The sequence below is a fragment of the Uloborus diversus genome, chromosome 2, assembly GCF_026930045.1.
Source record: "Uloborus diversus isolate 005 chromosome 2, Udiv.v.3.1, whole genome shotgun sequence".
NCBI classification, from domain to species: domain Eukaryota; kingdom Metazoa; phylum Arthropoda; class Arachnida; order Araneae; family Uloboridae; genus Uloborus; species Uloborus diversus.
The window spans coordinates 28,572,463-28,588,707 of NC_072732.1; the positions used below are offsets into that span (position 1 = coordinate 28,572,463).

The 16,245-nt window shown below is 32.2% G+C and overlaps 1 protein-coding gene across 1 annotated transcript; it reads right to left on the reverse strand.

Moving 5' to 3' along the window:
- Nucleotides 1-327: 327 nt before the first annotated feature.
- On the reverse strand, nucleotides 328-15,116 carry LOC129235150 (uncharacterized). Its single transcript, XM_054868840.1, has 3 exons — nucleotides 13,698-15,116; nucleotides 6,082-6,214; nucleotides 328-500 (listed from the first exon to the last, which is right to left on the reverse strand). The coding sequence occupies exons 1-3, from the start codon at nucleotides 14,976-14,978 to the stop codon at nucleotides 328-330; spliced, it is 1,587 nt and encodes a 528-aa protein (XP_054724815.1). The 5' UTR covers nucleotides 14,979-15,116.
- Between the last annotated feature and the right edge of the window lie 1,129 nt (nucleotides 15,117-16,245).

A 16,245-nucleotide genomic window follows, 5' to 3' on the forward strand; every position in this document is an offset into this window, starting at 1 on the left:
TTTGAAAAATGCAAGTATGACGTGTTCATGCGTATGATGCATTGATGTTATAACTAACTTGATTTTTTGGTGTGCATAGGTGAAGGGGGGGGGGGGGAAGAGGAGGGATGTGCCAGGAAACATTCGCCCTGGGCGCCCTCAGGTCTTTGGATGGCCTCGGTCTTGTTTATGAAACAAATTGCTGAAAAATGTTCAATTAAATGTTAATGTTGAAAATAGTTAAATAAATACATTAAACTTCTTATCTAAACAAATTTTAAAACTCATATATACAATATACAATAATATATTACATGATATGAACGTTCTATTTAAATAAACACAAAGTTAAATATTAGGCAAAGATTGAATTACTTCAGCAGGAGACAGTCGTTTGACACAGCAAACGTACTTCACCAAAATTAATTTATCTTGAATAGACTTTGGCGATGGTTTCTGCAAAACTTTTTCAACCTCTTTCTCTAATTTCTGTATGTACAATTGCCTTTCTGTAAGTCGACCTAAAATTTTTAAACAGTTGCATTAACAAACAAGCATTTACTTGAAAACAACAATGTGGTAAAATCTCATTACAGCAAATACCAGTACTACGAAATATCTGTTTCAACAAGACAAACCAGTCCCATTTTAATTGCCATTACACTACTAGAATTTCATTACAATAAAAAAAATTTTTTGCAATTCATTGTAACGGAATTTTACCATAGATACTTTCTAGTTAATAAGAACTAATTTGGAATAAGAAAAATACTAATTAAGGTTACATAATTTATTTAGAACAGTTTCCAGACGTTTAACAAAAGATTGTACTGCCCTGCCTGCCTCCCTTCTACAACTTTTCTAGGCCTGCATAATGTAAAAATTGCTTCATTACAGTATTACCCCCACATCAGACAGCATGCCGGGTAATTCGGGGTTTGTTTTGCAACAATTTTTAAAAAAAATATCTTTGGTACATTTTCTTTTCTCAACCAAGGTCATAAGTTTTCTATGTAGTGGACAAATACACACACAGCCCTGTTCTCTTTTTTTTTTTTCAACTGACCATCTCTTGTTAAGTGTAACCAAACAAATAATAAATAACTATTAAATAATATAGTCACGCCCGTTTATAGTGAAGACGTACATAGAGAATTTAAGGCTGTAACACTGTAACTGCAATTCTCCTTGACGTCACGCCCAGGCCAAGCCTGATCAGTGTCATTGTCCGAATTTCTTTGGAGCATTTTTAAGCACTTGCATTTGCCAAAAATATAGTTAACTCCTAGAATGAGATTTTGTAGACAATTATGAGGTAGAAAAAAATATGTTTGGTATTTAATTTATGAAAAAAAAAACAATGTGTAAAAATGTGTATTTAATTTTGAATTACAATGCGCGTTTTACTTCATATCGCGAAGTTATTTCGAGTTCAGTAGCTGATATGCTAATGTGATTTAGAAAAAGAGAATATTTTAAACATCTAAGTTAATGCCGCTCAAAATCTCTCTCTAATTGATGAATAATTAATCAAACTTTCATGCCTGTTAAAACATCAAGGTGTTCAATTGAACTATAGAGGATATCCCACCTTAAAGTCTGGAAATGAAATTCCTTTCAGTAAAACCAATAATTTTAAAATATGGAAGGCATTGAATGAGGTATTTAAAACAAATACATTATCCAAATGGAGGTGTGAGGATGGGGAATCGAAAAATTATGGTCAAGTTGTTACTTTTTGGAATTAAAAATTAAACCAAAATACAAATGTTAACACACCACTAAAATAAATACAAATCGGCTCTGCTTTTTTTTTTAATGTATTATAGTATGAAATAGTCAAATTACCACAACAATAATTAAAAATCATAAAAAGATATTGCACAAATTATAATACACAAAATACAACACATTCGTTATTCACCTCAAGATCCAAAATAGGGAATAGAAAATTTCTTGCGCCTGATGTGCTCAGCCTAGTGTACTATAAGACATACCAAAACACAGAGCCCGATTTAAAAATTTTAGGACAGCAAGCCTGACGCACCTACAGGAGCCCCTCTGAGCAGTACATTCGACAAAAGTGCTGTAGAGTTGCAAACGTACACCTTTTTTGGGATTGCATATGCTGCAGGCTAGGGTATACATAGCAAGAAAAGGCTGTTTTAAGGTTAAAAGCCACACTGCAGTACACTTCAAAAATCGCCATTGATGTAAAACACCGTAACAAACAAACGAAAGCTATATTTTAGTACACATTTCTGCATAGGCACATTTTTGGAGATCCCTGGAGCTAAGAAGCCCCTAAACCGGGCTTCATGAGTCTATAGGTAAATCAAGCCCTGCTGAAACAGCATTCACGGCTCCACATTGGGAAGAAAAATGATAGTGTATTCATTAATTTGGATTACGTATTTTCAGTGCAAAAGATAGTGCTTTTAAATAGCATGTTTAGACACAACAAGGCAATAGTTTTTCCTTTTAGATAGGCAGCAAGAGGATTGCTTGTTTCAATGAACAGTGTAATTTCCGTGCCACCATTCGATGTAATCAGGGCTTGCTGAACGCACAGTCTTGCAAGTCTATGGACCTGAGTACCACAATTTTTGGGCCGACAAAGTGGGGTAAATTTTTTTACCTATTTATTATTTCTTTTTGAAAACTTCCACAAGAAAAATGTGCAGTTTTTTTTTTGTGAGAGGGGCAGCAAATTTTGCTAGGGCCTGGACATCACTTTGGTTTGATCAGATATGACCGAATAATAAAAAATTCAGTTTTACATTTTTGGTTGGAGTTTCAGTCCCTTCAACTTCACTACAAACAGCATATTATAAATAATATATATTCTATTTATTCAAAATGATTAATTTTGCTTTGTTTTGAATAGCAAAATTAAAATCTTTGTGTTGTAAAATATTTTGATTTTGTGATATTTTTGTGAAACAATGGTTTAGATCAGTGGTTCCCAACCGATGGTTGGGCTACCAAATACTCCAGAGTTATATTATAAGGAACAGTGTTAATAAGGCGAACCTTGGTACAGTTACAAATTCTGTAAATAGTAATTATTTTTTATGATTAATTTGTCGTAATCTAGCTAAATTAGGCGTTTACTAAATTATCTTTCATCTAAAATTATTGTAGTAACGTAACCTGTCAACAGTTTCCTGTAATGAATATACAGTCCCTATACATTCGGCTGAAGTATACGGTTCCCTATTTTTCATTGATAAGGTTTGTGAATGAAAAGAAGATACTAGAAGCATTTGGAAAATATTGTGGAAACTTTTCAATGGTACAAAAAGACATTACGCATGACAAAAAGTCAGTTTCGATTGAGAATTTGTACTGAGAGTGTATTAGTTCTGTTTGTTGCGAGGCATTTCGTTGTGTTGTTTTTCATGTTTGGAAGTAAATATGTGTGCAACCGCTGAGTTTACGGTTTTGAGTAATATTTGCTTAATTGCTGATGATTAATTTAGTAGTTGTTAACCATCTTTCCTGTACATAGTGTAAATAAATTTCCTGTGTTTTTCTCAAGAACTGTGTCGTCCTTTCAAGAAAGTTGGAAGTTGCACCGGATCCGTTACAGTATTACAGTAGTACAATCTACATTTCTAGGTTATCAAATCTCGGGGGGAAAAAGTGGCGGCACACAACAATATTTTTCTTTTTGAATTCGTCAACTACATAATTTAGGTTTCAAGAACAATATGCAACTTTTTAAATTCTAGTTAAACTTATTGTTAAACTTAAGGGAACCTTGTAAAAACAAAATTTACCTTAAAATGAGATCAGTTGGTTTTGACATCACTCTTCAACAACAACTTTTGGTACACTGTTACATTGTTGCCTGGTAGTTAAAAATGGCTTGTTGACAATGCTTTATCTTCATTTCAACGTTTTAATGACAATGAAAGAGGACCTAGTGAATTTTTGTTATATTGCATCTAAAAATAGAAGATTCCCTTACTGGTCAATTGAGCATTATTTCGCGCACTAACCTTACATATACAGTAGAACCTCTCAATAACGGACACTAAGGGGACCGGAAAACTTTTCCTTTAAATAGAGGTGTCCCTTCTTCGGGGGTAGATGAATTGATGCATGCTGTGTACTTAACTCACTATAATTTCATAATGAACACAAAGTAATAGCATTTAAGATTAAATACTGAAAATGTTTCATATACTGTCGGCCCCGCTTAATTGAATATCGCCGGTTCCAAGAAATTTTATTCGATTAAGGGGGGTGTTTGTTTAAGCGGGGAAATTTTCTTTACCTTTCTAAATTGACAACATTCGTCATAAAATGTAATAACAAACCAATAGCTGTATAAAGGAAACAATAAATATTTCTGGCGAAAAGGTTTTGAAATAAGATAAATAAACAACGAAATAGTTTTTAATAATTAGTACGTACGTTAAACGTACGAAAATTATTAAAATACGTTAAATTTATTTTATAACTCAAGTTATAAGTTATCTTGTTAACTTATAACTTGAGTTATAAAAGTTCTTTTGGTATCTTTTTCAGTATTCTTTTTGAAAAGTTTCATAATAGTAGTTGCTTGCTCAATGTCTTTTGGGAACATATTTCTAATTCCTTTTCCCCCTCGTCTACTGTGGCTTACAATCATATGAAATGTGTTTTTTTCTATCTTTGTGCTATTTAATTTAATTATCGACTGCGTTGTCTTTTTTTTTTCTTCTTTTTGTGATGGCAAAGACATAAGAAATTTGGTATAATATATGAAATGTTTTGATGGAATATGAATGTTGATTTTCTCGCCAGTTGTTGGTGAAAAATATTACTTTATATTTTTACGTCAATAATTCCTTTAACTTAACTTGTTTCTAATTTATTCAATTTTTTTCCCAGCAAAAACATTTGCGAGAGCTGATCAATATTATTCGATTATCCGGTGAAATTATTCGATTAAGCAGGAATTTAACATTACATCAATGGGGGAAATATTCCGTTCCGGGAGATTTTATTCGGATAAGCGGGGTATTCGTTTATCAGTTACCCGATTAAGGGGGGGTCGACAGTATGTTGCATAAAATTCAGAATTATTCAAACTGGAGGAAAAAATAATTAAAATTTTATCGAACATTTTGTTGAAGTTTTGTAACTGATTTTTATTAATTGCAATTTTTAATTAATGTGTTACATGGATTTGTTTGTTGTCATGTATTTTGCAATGCAAAACACAATGTGATCACATTTCAAGTTTTCCATAGCAAGCCCATCATGGGCTGCACACTATCTGTCGAGGCTGAGCCCTTAAAAAGAAACTGAAGGAAGAGAAAAGCATGAATGTTGGATCCAGCAAAAATTTTAGAATACATATTTTTGCATGTTAATGTAAAGATAAACTTTTACCATTTAATTTTTGGATAAAAAGTAAACATTCAATTCCAATAATTTCGATATCTCTAATGCATTTATGCAAAAATTTTTTGTAATTTTTCTCAGTGACTGTCCCTTAATGAGAAGTAAATACATATAGGTCCCTATTCAAAGGGACTGGGGCCAGAAAAAGTGTCCCTTATTCAGAGTGTCCCTTAAAAGAGGTACTACTGTACATTGATACTATACCACGGACACTTTGCGGCACCCCTCACCTCTCCCTACAGCACCCCAGGGTGTCGAGCACCCAGTTTCAGAACCCGTTATAAACTATGGAGCAGCATCAAGCAAAAAAAAAAACCTTTTTCTCTTTTTTTTTTGTCCATGCGTGTGCGTGCGTTTTTTTTTTTTGCTTTTTAATTATTACTTAGTACCCAAGGGTTTCGCCAATTTCTTTTGGAGTTTAGAAAAGGTTCGCAAAGGGGAAAAGGTTGGTAACTTGGGGTACTACAAACTTGGGTACTCCAAAAGAAATTGGAGTACCCAAGGGGTTCGCCAATTTCTTTTGGAGTTTAGAAAGGGTTTGCAAGGTAAAAAAAAGTTGGGAACCGCTGGTTTACATGTTTTAAAACTTTATACATTATGTACTGAACTGGTAATAGCTATGTCAAACAGAGAAAATTATTACAAAATAGCTTTGAATTGAATAGTAAACTGAGCCATATTTTGGATGCAGTCTAAACAACTTACTTTCTTGTTTATCACAGTCTGATTCAGCTGGAAAATTATTTTCAAATATTTCTCCTGAAACATCGCCTTTGCTTGAAACCTGTGCATCAGCGGAACTGCTAACTGTGTAACTCTGAGACAGACATTCATCCTCCTATAAAGGAAATTGAAAAGTTACATCATGGTAGAATTAATTAAAGAAAAAATAATTTGAAACACACAAATAAAAAGACAGTGAAATATGTTTAACATGAAAAATCGATTAACACGAAATGATATACAGTGGTCCATACTGTGTACATTGCAATTTAATATGAATCTCTTTTAACATGAAAAAATATTTGAGTCACACAGACTGTGCCATGGAAATTTTTAGGGTGGGAGGTTTCAAGGATGTTTTCCTATTTTCTGGGGGGTTTTCATGGTATTTGAGGGAAAGGCATTACTCTTGAAGGGTGGGCACCCCTGAAAAAAAAAAGCAACATGATATGATTTTCATCTATCACCATCCTAACACCCTGAACTAAATTTTTCAACAAATTTTATTTTCTAAAATCTTTAGTTTTCGAGATAAAGATTGGTGAAAATTAATTATGATTTAAACAAGTAATATTGACTTAACACGGATGTAAGTGGATTATAATTTTCCAATGGGCGGGACAAAATGACAAGTATGCAAGTGTTCAATTACACAATATAAAATACTAGATGGTTAAAAATCATGGTAAGTTCAAAATTGTTTACATCCACTGGATAGAATCACACAGTAAACAAAAAAAAGCAAGTTTTATAGAAGTGGATGCAATCAAATTTCGAAATGTGCAAAAAATCACAACTTAACAGTGAAAGTCTAGAACTCAAAATCCATGATTAATTGCCAGTTTCTATGATTGTGGAGCATTTTTTGCCAAAAATCATGACTTTCCTTGATCAAATTCAATCATGATTGAAATCAGGGGCGAAAGTGGACTAAAGTAAAATTTTGAGAAGACGGTGAAATTTTCAAAAGCTTGTAAACTCTTCAAATATGCTTTCGAAAATCATTGAAAAATAAACATTTTGCAAGTTATTTTTTCTTTTAAATATCATTTTTCAGTTTTAGAATGAGGCCAGAGCATTTTCGGAAACGGCAACCAAAATGTTTGGAAATGTCGGATCACAAACACCCCTGGTTGAAATCCGTGTCTCTCCTGAAAAACACGGGGAACAATCAGGTTTATCAACAATGTATGATGGAGGTGGCTTTTAAGGTGTAATGCGCATTACTGATTCTAAAGTTAGCAGAGAAAAATCCAAGGAATATCCATGATGAAACAGTTGTGGAGAAGACTGGATCATACCTTCACTACACTATCCAAAGCATGGGAGTTCTTTATAAAACTATTTGGCGCATTAACAAAGATGGCAAAAAAAAAAAAAAAAAAAAGACTCTAAGGCAGAGCAAAAGATGCAAGGTTGCATCCTTGATTGGCCTAAATCGACCAGTTCTTTTGTTACCAGCTACTGTCGGCCTCGCTTAATCGAATATCGCTGGTTCTAAGAAATATTATTTGATTAAGCGGGGTATTTCATAAAGCGGGGAAATTTTCTTTACCTTAGAAAATAGACAACATTTGTCTTAAAACATAATAACCCGCTTAATCGAGTAACGGATAAACGAATACCCCGCTCATACAAATAAAACTTTCCGGAACTGAATATTTCCTCATAGCTGCAATGTTAAAGATCCCCGCTTAATTGAATAATTTCCCCGGATAATCGAATAACAGCGATCAGATTTTGCAAATATTTTTGTTGAGAAAACTTTTGAATAAATTAGAAATAAGTTAAGTGAGGGCATACATTGACAAAAAAAAAAAGTTATTATTGCCGACAACGAGGGAGAAGAAGAACATTCCTACTCCATCAAAACATTTCCACTGATTCTGTCTTTGCCGTTACAAAAGACAAAAAAATAAAGACAGCTCAGTCGATAACTGAACTGAATAGCACAAAGAAATATACACATTTTAGAAGATATAATAAATTGATAAATATTAAAAGTAAAAGATGGTAAACGAGAAAGGAGAAAAGGGAGTCAATAAAGTGTTCCCAAAATGTCCCCTTGAGCAAGCAACCCTCTATTAGAGAATTTTTTAAAAAATAATGTGCTGGAAAAAGGTGACAAAACGAAGATTTCACAACTCAAGTTATAAGATTTGTTTTTTATAATTTTCATAAATATACTTGTAATTAATTATTAAACTATTTTGTTTATTTAGCTTATTTCAAAAACATTTTACTAATACACTAACTATTTCCTTTACATTTTCAATTCTGAAGGAATAACAATAAATTTATCATTATTACGTTTTAAGACAAATGGTGTCAATTTAGAAAGATAAAAAAAATTCCCCTCGTAATCGAATAGTATTTCTTGGAACCGACAATATTCGATAAAGCGGGGCCGACAGTAATTATAAATCAATAGCTATATAAAGGAAATAACTAATTTTATTTGTAAAAAGTTTTTGAAATAAGCTAAGTTAACAACCAGGGGTCTGGCCAGAGGATATTTGGGTCCGTTAACGGACCCTTCACAAAAATCCGATCAACCAAAACGGACCTTTCACAAAATCCCGATCAAACAAAACGGACCCTTCACAAAATTCTGATAAACAAGATCGGATCTGTCACAAATTGTTTATTGAAAGAGCAAATCTGAAAGCAAAATAACGCATATTTCTGTGTATAAACCGATAATTTTTGGAACCTTTTTTTAAGTCAAATTAGAGGGATCAGCTTATACAAAATCGGCTAATTTATAAAAAAAAAAAAAAATCGGCACTCTTGGGATGCTCCTGCAAGCGATAAATAATTGCTACTGCCAAATAAATATAATGGTTGTTTGTTTTATCACAGCTAATTAGCAGCGGTGTTGTTGTAAACTTTTCTGAAAAGGCATTGGTAAGCACTTTTCTCCCCTCCTGATTTAATAAACAATAATAATATATATCTGCGAAATGAACTTAGAACTGCAAAGGGATAGTAAGGGTGAGGAAAAAATATGATCGCTTCAGATAGGGTTACCAACCTCAAAATTATTACCACTTAGCGTCTGGCGTTGAACCTTTATAATGACTTGATTAGAAAATATTCTCATCATTTTGCCAGCTTGTCAATATTTGCGTTTTCACGGTGCGGTGCGATGTTTAATTGTTATTTTGGGAGAAAATTATATGGGTTTTGATTTTTCGATGCTAACAAGGATGATTAACTTTAAATAAACTCTTTTAATTACCGTTTTTTTTTCTTTAGATGTCTACATTTTGAAAAATGCAATCTTTTAACATCCGATATGAGAATCATATTTTGTTCTTTTTTCAAGCTAACTTCGCTTTATTAGGATTCAAATAAATGAAAAGTCTCTTTATTTCTGTTAGAACTCTCATTTCAAGCTTTTAAAGCAAAATTCCATTTTCTGTTATGAGTCAAAAATTAAAATGCTGAATAGATGGTTTATTTTATTTTATTTTTTGGGTCAACTGTGCCCACAGATATTAATGATATGTTCATCATAGGACTCTAAAATGCAATTTTAAAATAATTTTATCGAAAATATTTCTTTTACAAGCCGTTTTTATACTTTTGATGCCTTCACTTTGAGAATTGCAATCTCTTTGCATCTGCTATGGGAATCCAATTTTTCGAATTTTTGATGATTATTACGCTTTGTTAAGAGGTAAACAATTGAAATATCTTTTTATTTTTGTTAAAATCACGGAATTTATAAGTTTTAAACGAAATTCTGTGCTTTTTAAGAGTGTCTTGGGTCAAAAAGTTGAATGCTGAACCCTATTCTGAATTTTATTTTATTTATTTATATTTTTGTTACAATTATTTTAAGTACTGTACAGAAATATATCTAGTATAACTTAACATAATGTAGAATGGTAGATAAATATTGATGATTGAAAGAGCGATGCCCCCCCCCTCCCCCCCCCCGCCAAATATCAGAAAAAAAATCCAGAATGATTTCTTCGACGTAGAAGAGGAAAACACTCAACTTTAGGTTTAATTGATGCAGTTTGTGCCATCTCTAAATTCTAAAATTTCGTTTTAACAAAAAAAAAAATTTTTTTTTTGCGAAATTTTTTGATTTTTCACAAAATTAATTCATTTTTCACAAAATTATTTGATTTTTCACAAAAAACGGACCCTGTGAAAAATCCTGGACAGACCCCTGACAACAAAATAGTTTACTAATTTATTCATATATTATAGTATGTATGAAAATTATAAAAAAGTAACTCTCAACTTCAGTTATAAAATGGTTGTCTTAGCATCTTATTTCAGTACAATATTTTTGAAAAAATTGTTTTTTGTAATGGCAACGACAAAAGAAATTAGATTGAATGGAAGAAATCTTTTGATGAAAAAGAAGTTAAAGAAGTTTTTTCAAGCTCGTTGAAGGCAAAAAATAGTGTTTTATATTTTTATGTCAACAATTGTTCTTACTTAGCTTATTGGTAATTTATTAAAAAACATTAACAAAAATATTTGCAAAAGCTGATAAATATTATTCGATTGGGGATCTTTAACATTGCGTCTATGGGGACATATTTGTTTCCGGGAGGTTTTATTCATATATAAAAGCGGGGTAATCATTTATCTGTTACCCGATTAAGCGGGGCTGACAGTATGTAGCACAATGGCTGTGGATCCACTAGAAGTTCATCTCCCAACCATCAATGATGCAACTTAAGCGATGCTACAATTGCAAAATGATCGATAAATATGCATAGCAATCAAGATTCAATACTTTTTCATTACAACTAATTGACAATTATTCTGCATTTCAGTCGTTGTCACTATCTTTGGTTAATGCTACATAGAAATTACTTGCTTAGAAATACCGTAGGTTAGTTTGTCTTAATAAACTTCTATAAACAAAACAAGCCAATAAATATTTTAACAAAAATTTCATTAAAATGACAGATAATCCATCAGCTAATTAAAACATTAAAAGCAGCATTAAAATGTTGAATAATCCATCAAATATTCAATAATTACAATGCAGGAGCTAACATGGTGGCAACGTCCAAGGGCAGTTCTCAAAAGGTGGGAACAAAAAAGTTAATTCTGAGCAATTTTTAAAATTTTGAAATTTGACATCAATTTTCTTTTTATTGCATAGAACATCATATACAAACATTAAAAGACAGCAGGTATTTATAAAAATTAATAAATAGCAAATTTAATGATCAGTCTGTAGGTAACAGATTTTGGACATCGTTGTCCAGTAGGTAATAGATTTTGGACATCATCATAATGTAAGTTTCAGTTTTTGAACTTTTCCAATGAAAATTTTATCTATTTACATTCTGCAATGAAAAATAAAGGATTTAAAGCACTTGAATAACTTTAAATACTGGCCTTTAAATAGTAAAATTTTCTTATGGTTTCGTAGAATCCGAAAAAAAAACCCCCCAACCATTTTGCCAGCGCAGGTGATGAAGTCGCCAAAACTGACACTGTTGGCGAAAACCGGTAAACTCACTGGTAACCCTTTGCTTATCGTACGCTGTGAACTCACAGCATACGATAAGGAATAAAAAGGATAAATAATAATAAATAAGGATAAGGCATCGCTAATCGGAATTTGCTTGGCGACTTTTGTGCCGTTGTGTTTACTTAAATATGTTCCGTTGTGATCATAACTTGTGTTTCTTCTGTTATTAATGTAATGTTCAATGCATAACGTATTAATTGTGCAAAATATCAATGGATTGAAGGAATTAACAATATTATTTCTTTATTAAGGTTACAAGACAGAAGATCATTTATAATAATGAATAAATAGACAGAATTATCGGCGTCTAGATCGGAACGCAATTTGGACATCTCACATGTATGTTTAAGAATAAGTGATTTTCCTTCAAAGATACTGCACAAAAATATATGAAAACACTTAAAAAAAAATTAACAATTGATTTTGAGGATTAAAAAATACCTTTAAAACACATAAATCGTATATTTAGTTCTCAAATAATAGCATTTTCAAGATCGTAACTTTTGGACATAAATCGAACTTCCAACTTCCAGTTTTTATAAAATTGTTTACAACATAAATAATCTGTCTTTAATTTTTTAATTTATGGAAAATATCATCAAAAAAATATTCAGTTTGAGATTTATGGCCTTAATTTTTTTTTTTTTTGAAACGAATGGAAATAATTAAAAAAAAATTTTTTAGTGGTACATTTGCTCAGTTAACGTTTTGGTATGTCCAAAATTGTGCCTTTTAGCAAAGAAAATATTTTTTCAAGGGTATTTGAAGAGCATTTTTTCCATAATTTATGTCAATTCTTGTCTCTATGCAATATTATAATTTAACTCAAAAATTTTTGAGTTTATTAAAATGAAAGTTATTTGGTGTGTTGAAGCTTCAAAGTTGAGGTCTGTGTTTGCTCCCACCTTTTGAGAGCTGCCCCCAAGTTAATTTTCAATTTTCACAAGTGGTAGAAAGTAAGTAAGTCACCAAGCCAAGTGAGATAGACACAATGCAAAAGGACCTAAGACTCTATATAAACTTGGTTAAAATAATTGGCTCTCCTCTGATATGCCCCCCTCTTGGCGAGATTTTAATTTTTCGCTCGATACGAAAATCGCCAATAAGGCGATAACTTGGCAACCCTGGTTTTGCAACTTGAACGCTGGAAAGTAGTTTCTCTAAGTCTGTTTTTGCACGTGTATGTGTTTTAGGAGGTAGGTGCTCATATGTTTCGCTCTTAGGGAGATTTTAAGTTGAATACTCTAAAATAAAGTTTCAATTCAAACTTTATTTTAGAGTATTCTTTTTCTTGTTGTTTTTTAATGTTAATTTAGTTGAATTTTCTATTTTAATTATGAGTTCGGTTTGTGATGTTGTCCAAATGTATCAATTGAAATTTTTGAATGAATCTTCTTTTTCTTTTTCGTCAGGTCGTCCAACGTTTGGACGTACCGGAGTCCTAAATAGATTTTTTATATTTAAACTAATTGAAAATAAAGAGGTTAGGTAAGTGAACATATTTTGAATTATTGTGTTTTTAGTGTGTTTCTGGTAGTTTGTATTTTGGTCTGGTTGGCATTTTTGTAGCACAAAAATGGTGTTAATTTCACATAAAATCTGTGACTTTATTGTATACTGAACGGAGGAGATCTGTGACTTATATCCGACTGTGATGTATATTAAAAGTCGGAGGGATAACGGACCGAGGTCCTGGCGAGCCCGAGGTCTCATAGTACTTTCGTAATGAGACCGAGGCAGAGGTCTCATTACGAAAGTACTATGAGACTGAGGGCTCGTATCCCGGAGAAACAACGGAAAAAAATTAATGCATTAATTTCATTAAATAATTAATGACATAATTTGAATTTTTCCTGTTGGCGCTAAAAAAGCATCGCTAAGAACGATGTATGACATATGACGTCATACATAGTTTTCTTGGCGACGCTTTTTTGGCGCCAACAGGAAAAAGTCGCCAAGAGGGGGGTATATCAGATTTGTTCCAAATAATTTCTATATGTATCAAATTATTAGCCATGGTAATAGGAAAATGTCATTTTTATAATGCATTTAAAAATATTAACTATTACTAGAGTAAATTCAGCACCTCATTTACTTGCGCTTTTTGGGATTTTTTAAATATCATACAATCAAAATCATCAATTTCATCCTGTGGCTGGGAACTAGAAACAGCTATCACAGAAATTTCAGGTTCAGGGCATTTTTTTTCAGGAGTATTCACCTGAAATACATCTTTTTCTACCATCTCCAATTCATCAGGAAGAATTTTAGTGTTTTGTTGATCTGAGCGTGGTTCTTTTAAAAAATGTTCACAATTTCCTCCTTCTACTTGTTTATCAGGGGACCCAGGTATTTTGCCTTCACCTAAACTTTCATTTTTTCTGCTACAATTTTTTTTGGATATATGTGACTCAGACTCATCAATTTGCATCCCTTCTACTTGTAAATCCGAAGGAGTTCTGTCGGATATTTCATTTTCACCTAAATGGTCATCTTTTTCACCAACATTCTCTTTAGCTATATGAGACTCAGATTCATCAACCTGCACTTGTACTTGCAAATCAGAAGGAGTTCTATCAGATATTTCGCCTTCACCTAAATTACAATTATTTATGTGAGCTTCTTTAGTTAGTGCCTGAATTTTATCAACACAGCCCAACTTGGAAATACTATTATATTCTTCTATAAGATTATTAGGAGAGGAAGCAATATCGATGTCTATATCCATATCTGTAACTTCCCTCTTGGTGTCATTGGCTATTTCAGAAGCACTAGTGTATTGTTCAATGACTTGTTCTAACGATGGTTCTTCTGTGATGAGATCCATTTCTACAACTTTCTTAGGCGAGTTTTCTTGAATAGGAGCTGAAGGCGTACTGGAAAACATCCCTAACTTAGAAGGCACAAAGTCATCAGAACATACATTGGAACAAACAATTTTACTTTTAGAATTTTGAGGAGATTCATCCTCAGTATCGATTTCTATGGTATTAACATTTTTTCCCGCCACTGGTACACATTTAATATTATTGGAAGGTTTTATAATGTTCCCGCTGTCATCACTAATGTCACTGGTTTCGAGCGCTGTGATTTTAATTTCATAATCCGACATATTCATTAAGTAATTTTTCTCCGCACAATCTAAGACGAACTTCGAAGATAAAAATTTCTTACTAAAATCAACATTAAACACTCTTGTTCCAGGGCTAACTAAATGAACAGCATCGTCGCTCAGCGTACACAACCCTCCACCATGCTCAATCAAAGCTTTCAGTAGTTCTTTTTCAGTTGTGTTTATAATGTTGAATTCTAAAGGCAAACCATCATCTCCAGAGAAAAGAACAATACTGTGCTTGAAGTTCGACATGAAGCACGTTACTAGCTGAAAATTAATATTTCCTAATCAAAGAGCATACGTTATCAGTTCTTTTTTATCACTGTAAGATAATTAGAAAACCACCATTCCAAGTAAATTTTTAAAAAGTTTTCCCTGCTCGCGCGCAACAAAAATTAAAATCTGACAACAATATAGAGATGTGATGTTGCCATTTCTAAGCCAGAAATGTCTTACTTGGTTACAGTTTAAACTTTGAAATAAAAGTCTTTTATTTTTAGTAAAAAGTACTTATTTATAGAAGAAAAAAAAGTAGCTCAAAACGATAGAGAAATGAAACATATGCCTACATCGCAAAAAAAGCAATCAGTACGAAGCAATAAAAAAAAGCAGTAAAAATAAAAAGAGAAAAAAAGCATATTAACACTTATGTTATTCTAAATTCTCATTTTCCCAACACTTTCAAATTGTCACAGAGTTTTTATGAATCAATTTTGCGATGAACCATAAAAAACAAGAGCAGAAAAAAAATTGGTCATGTAAAAAAATGTGTCGCCAAATTTGGCGTAATTTTTTTCTCCATTCTCGTTTTAATTTTTTTTCTCTTGTCACCTAAAAAAGAATTTTGGGTTTATGAAATTTGTAAATTTTTGGAATGAAGAGTTGTTTTTTTCCAACAGAATCAGTATCGTGTTGTTTTTTATTCACCAATTCTGATCTGTCAGAATTTTGATAAATACTTGGTACCTTCAACATTTTTAAAAACTGTACTTATGATACTAAGGGATTGCAGTAAACAATAAACGAGCATTCTTTAAAAAAGTAAGAAATATTTGAAATGCGGTTTGGCTTTGTATTTGAAAAAATCATTGTCTACAGCTGTTCATATCTGTATTCGTTTTCTTGTATTATATAGCCTTGTATGTTTTACTTATTTCACTTGGAAGTGCAAGTAATTGTTATTTAAATTGAATGTTTATGTTGTGTTTGTATACTCAGTGTGTATGTACTTTTATCAGACCCAGTGCTTTTTAAGTCCAGCTACATTAGCCAAAATGGGGGGAAAGTGTTCTTAGGAACAATTATAATAAACTATTTTTCATGGAAGAGAAAGTTTCATCCCCTGTTTGCTTTGTTCCCCAATGCTGATGGGTGACAATTTATGATTTTAATGCTTTTACGCCTGGATGTCCAGCCCCATAAGGTTTCGAAGAGTGAGATGGGGTGGAATGACTTCACCTGGATGTCCTGTGTCCAACGTGGTATATCGATATCTGAAAAGTATGCAACATCATACTGT